Below are 4,884 nucleotides of genomic sequence, written 5' to 3' on the forward strand. Positions count from 1 at the left end.
CCTGCTCTCAAGAGAAGATAACTCTGCAATACGCAAGGACGGAATATGGGTTACCTACAACGGCCTTATGTTAGTGAATACATCATGGCTGGCAGGATGTCGTGTGCTTTGATCCAATCTAGAGTCCATATCATGAATAGGGTTATGACCCTTTGTTCACTTTGCATCATGTTCAGGCATACCTCATATACTCTGTAATACAAAAAGTTAACTATCTTTTCAGATGTCACTGTCAAGAGTTAAAAATATTGTTTCGAGTTCCAATAAATAGACAAGTTGCGATGTTTTGCTAATTGGAGGTCACTTTGTGATGGGGATTTTGTTAACATGTTGTGTGGCCTACAATTTAGAAATTCTACAAATACGTATCTTATACGGTAGCATAGGCTCGCGTATGGAATTCGTGTCTTCTTCTTTTATATAAACAATACTATTGACTTTTGTTCGATTTTGTCCAATGTTTATTCAGAAAAAGGGCCTCAAAGATTGTGCACAAGTATTTTCCCTATTAAGTATTAGTTAGAAAGTTTTCGAATTATATTTTTTTCCTTTTTTTTTCATATAAAATGTCAGACTATTTTTTTCATATTTCCTTAATTACACAGCGCCGGCCACAATCAGTTAGGAGATGCTGTAGATGAAGCTGTCGATATATCCTGCAGTGATAACAGTACAACATTGTCTGACTGTTACGCGTCGGTAAAGTCCTGCTCCAGTGGTGTTCTCCAGTGTGGTTAGTAAAACAGACAGAATGGGTTTGGCACCCAGCTTACAGAACATATAAATAACAGTTTGATGAGTGACCAGAGTTTTACCTGGCGCCCTTTGGCTGACATAGAGAGCCGATATATGATACCGGATGACTGTTATGAAAATACAACTGGACTTTAAGTATTTGTTATTTGGTCTATACCTCTCCCTCACATGGAGTTTCCCACCTTTCCCACCTTGCCGAGTTACGTAAGTGCCCCGAGGGCGGAAACTACGGTCCAGGTACAAAGTGGCAATGTTTACCTGTATAGGGGACCGTGTCTATACGTGTTATAATTTTACATTTGTCGATTTGGGTTGTTTAGAACACACCGAAACACAATTTCTGAATTTAAGAAAAAAATGAAAGATCAGCTGACATATATAGCTAGAATATAGAAACATACCTTAAAAAACAAGTTTACATCTTCAAACAAGAAACCGTAAATATTGGTAAATCGTGTAACGTTGTCCATTCCCACAACTGTACATACCAACGCATGTTTTCAAGTTATGTTTACAATCAAATTTGATAGACGCATGCTTTCCTTTAATTGTTCTGAACTGTTTTTTATTGTGTTTAAAAAGAGTTTGATGTGTTACACAGGCGATGCTAATGTGAACTGTGGCTTCAGAGGGAACATACCTATGTGTGGATATCATGCCTCCAGCACATGGACGTTATTATCAGGTGAGTTGTGGAAAAAATAAGAAAGAAGTATATATCCACACACAGTGTTAATACACAAAAGCGGAATCCAGTTTGATAACAATGGACACCAGAAGGAACAGTAATACAAAAACTACTGCAAAATAGTCAGTGAAACCATACAAACATTCAATCTGAGGATGTCTTTCAAATGTATGATGCGACCAACATAATGGGTGACTTCGAATCCAGAAATAATCGCGTAAAATACAGCAAACATTTCTAGAGTCATGACAGTCACTGCAAATTAGTATTGGAAAAAAATGTTATCGTGACAAACAACCTATTCTTAGATTCATAGATTGAAAGCTCCATAAACAAATAATGTCTGCGCTTATTGAAGTTCCTGTATATACATGTTGAGTGCGCTGATTCTTCAGTGTGCTAGTCTGTTTTCAATTTTCGGCTAAGGGATGTTTCTGCTAAAAAAGGAGTTTTACAGTTACTCCTATTATGGCCATTGCTACATGTTCATGAACATCTGAACGGTCATTTGCACGGATATCGTTGATCCATGAAGAACTGACTTGTCGATTTATGATCAACGTTTAACGTTTATTATGTCTATAAAGCAGAACTAATATTTTGTTTATCTATTTATAGAGTCCGTCAGTATCCTCGAACTGCATACAAAAGAAGGGCAGCATGACTCCATCGTATCACCAAGCTTTACAACGCCTCAAAACGGATCTCTTTACTTCAGCTACAAGCTATCGGGTTCTGCTGTTGGTCTTCTGACCTTGACCCTTAATAACAAGGTCATGTTCCAATCAGACTACAGCCTTACAGATTCTGTCATAGAAGTGTGTATTGACCTGCCGGCTAATGAGCTTGTCAGTGCTATGTTCTCTTACGTCCGAGGGTCGGACGAGGTAACAGAGTATGTGTTCGAAGCTGTTTCCATTCACTACGTCAAAGTATCAGCCGACGATGTTTGTCCAGGTAGGTCACTAAGGTTATTTTAAGATTAGAGGTTTTCTTGGCGGAACTTTCATTCTTTCTTACAGGATTCCCTCATTCACATACATGTAACTGTGTTTTATATTCATTCGTTGTTGGAATAAAATGTGTGTAATTTTATTTCCTAGTTCCTCCTTGCTTTGCGCAAAATTTCCCTATTCCTAGAAGTTTCTGAACTCTGAACAAGTATAACAAGAAATTAATCTGGAAAAAAAACATTAAAGAAAATAAATTAGTGACATCTTTTCGAATGTTTATATTCAAAAATGAATCGATTTTGGGAATTTTATTTTTTGATGTTTTGACAGCATTCTCCAAAGACAGATCATGTGACTTTGACAGTGCAGGCTTGTGTGGTGTTCAATTTTCATCTGAATGTGATCCCTGGAGCGGAGGGTATCTCTCGAGTCCTCGACCATATGCATGGAAACCGAAGCCACAGGACGGCAGGGGTACGTGGATATCTTGAATTTTATGTTTACCTTTTACCAATCGGATGACTGCTTGCTGCTGAATCGTTTTGAGGAAATAAAATGTCTGCTTACCCTTTATTAAGCTATATACATGTAGCAGTGAACCCTTTGATACTGATAAGTTTTAAATTATTATAAGCCCATATTTTTGTCCATCCATAGATAAATTTATTAATTAACCTTTAGTAAACTTCTTGCACTTACTAAGCGGTTGATCCCAATTGTATTCCCTCAAAGATCGAAGTAAATTTTATTTAAAGGTCGGTACATGGTTATACAAGGCAACACACGCCTATGGAATGCTTTAACAACCGACTATTTAATGTACTAGATTGTATGCAAGACTTTTTGGCTCAGAACCATGTTTTCCCCTCAAAACTTTTTCCTTTCGCTTGAGCGTCTCTTTGTCCAAATCACACAGGGATAATAAATCTATTTTACCCATCGTGCTCTTAAAACGCACGTGTGTTACGGCACAATTTATCACCCGACACGATTTCTCACCCGACACTCAAGCGAAACGAAAACGCGAGTGTGCGTCAATTCCAATATTTAAAGTGTTTGTTTTTTAATATGAATGCAGGATTCTACCTGTTTGCTGATGGAAGCTATGGAGAGCAAGGAGACGAAGCCATTGCCATGTTTCCTGACGTCCATATGTCCGCTAATGACACTCTCCGCTTCCGCTATATCAGTGATAGTAAATTCAACGTCTCTGCTACTTTAAAGGTAATTAAGATCTTGTCTCAAAATATAATTGTTTTTGTTATATTAAAGAAAGAATATAAAAAGATTGATTGTTGCCCATTGAATGCCTTATACATACATACATGTAGGTATAGTGATTGGGGTTATTTCATATTAATAAAGTACACTGCGAGTATCCTTGGTTGTTTGTTGTATGGTGATATTTAAGAGTAATATGATGTATTGGGGACTGTATAGTTATTAGCAAGACTCCTATAATTATTTAAAAATGAGTGTATAATGTTGAATAAGTATCATTAAAACTGACTGTTTTACTTAATGTGCCTTTCTTAGTCTGTATGATGATGAGCGAGTATCTGTAACTGCATTGTGATGAGCAAACCTTTTAAAAAATATAATGATGAAATGACAGTTTTGTGCTGAAATGGTGAGTTAGTTTCCTTAACAGTATTGTGCTGAAATGGTGAGTGAGCGTTACCGGATGTACAAGCTTTCATAACAGTAAAAAGGAAATTGAGCTTTCGCAGTAATAAAATGGTTTCCCAAGAGCATAATCAACAGCAAGCCTTACCGAGACAGTAAATAGAGGAAAGACCATTCCGTCAAATATATTAATAAGGGTTAATTTCTCGTAGAATAACAATGATTTAGTGTCCATTAAATAATAACAATGATAATGATAATAATAAACTTTACTTAACGAGGATGACATGTTTAGCCAAAGGCCAATCTACCACATGGTCCTCAGCAGTTATGATTACCATTTTGCCCTGGGAATGAAATGGCTTGTACATTTGTATCAGATTTAAATGATTAAGAAGTCTACCCAAAAGCAAAATGATAAGCAAGCCTCCTTAAGAGTATAATGGTTAACTGTTGTGCAAGCCTTCCTTAGACTATACAATGCTGAGCCAGCCTCCTGAATGAAATATTAACAGAAGAATTTCTCTACGAGTTCGCTGTATCAAACGTGATGACGTGTCACTTATATATTTTTTGATTATTTTCTTTAAACTATTTCCAGGTTTATGCTTCAAAAGAACTACTGTTCTGGCAAGATCATCTGACAGGTGGATATTGGGAAGATATTTGTTTTCCATTTAAACCAACCATCAATACAGACATCAATGCTAATTTGACGATCATTGCCTACCATGGCAGCAGCGTGTCTATGGATGTTGGTGTCGACGCCATCAGTATCAGTTCAGAACGCTGTCCTCGTAAGCATATTTATTAGTTAACATTTGATATCTGACCGAAATAAATATTGACAGTCGACGCCAT

General features: G+C 36.8%; 1 protein-coding gene across 1 annotated transcript; it reads left to right on the forward strand.

Annotated features, from left to right (window-relative positions):
• Window positions 1-605: 605 nt before the first annotated feature.
• On the forward strand, window positions 606-4,820 carry LOC110444768 (the record flags this gene model as incomplete). The annotated part of the gene is made up of 6 exons (XM_021489129.1): window positions 606-733; window positions 1,358-1,441; window positions 2,063-2,401; window positions 2,728-2,871; window positions 3,476-3,621; window positions 4,625-4,820. Coding segments are annotated over 6 exons (1,037 nt in total), but the record flags the coding sequence as incomplete, so codon positions are not given.
• Between the last annotated feature and the right edge of the window lie 64 nt (window positions 4,821-4,884).

The sequence above is a fragment of the Mizuhopecten yessoensis genome, unplaced genomic scaffold (genome assembly GCF_002113885.1).
Source record: "Mizuhopecten yessoensis strain PY_sf001 unplaced genomic scaffold, ASM211388v2 hete_36170416, whole genome shotgun sequence".
Classification (NCBI taxonomy): domain Eukaryota; kingdom Metazoa; phylum Mollusca; class Bivalvia; order Pectinida; family Pectinidae; genus Mizuhopecten; species Mizuhopecten yessoensis.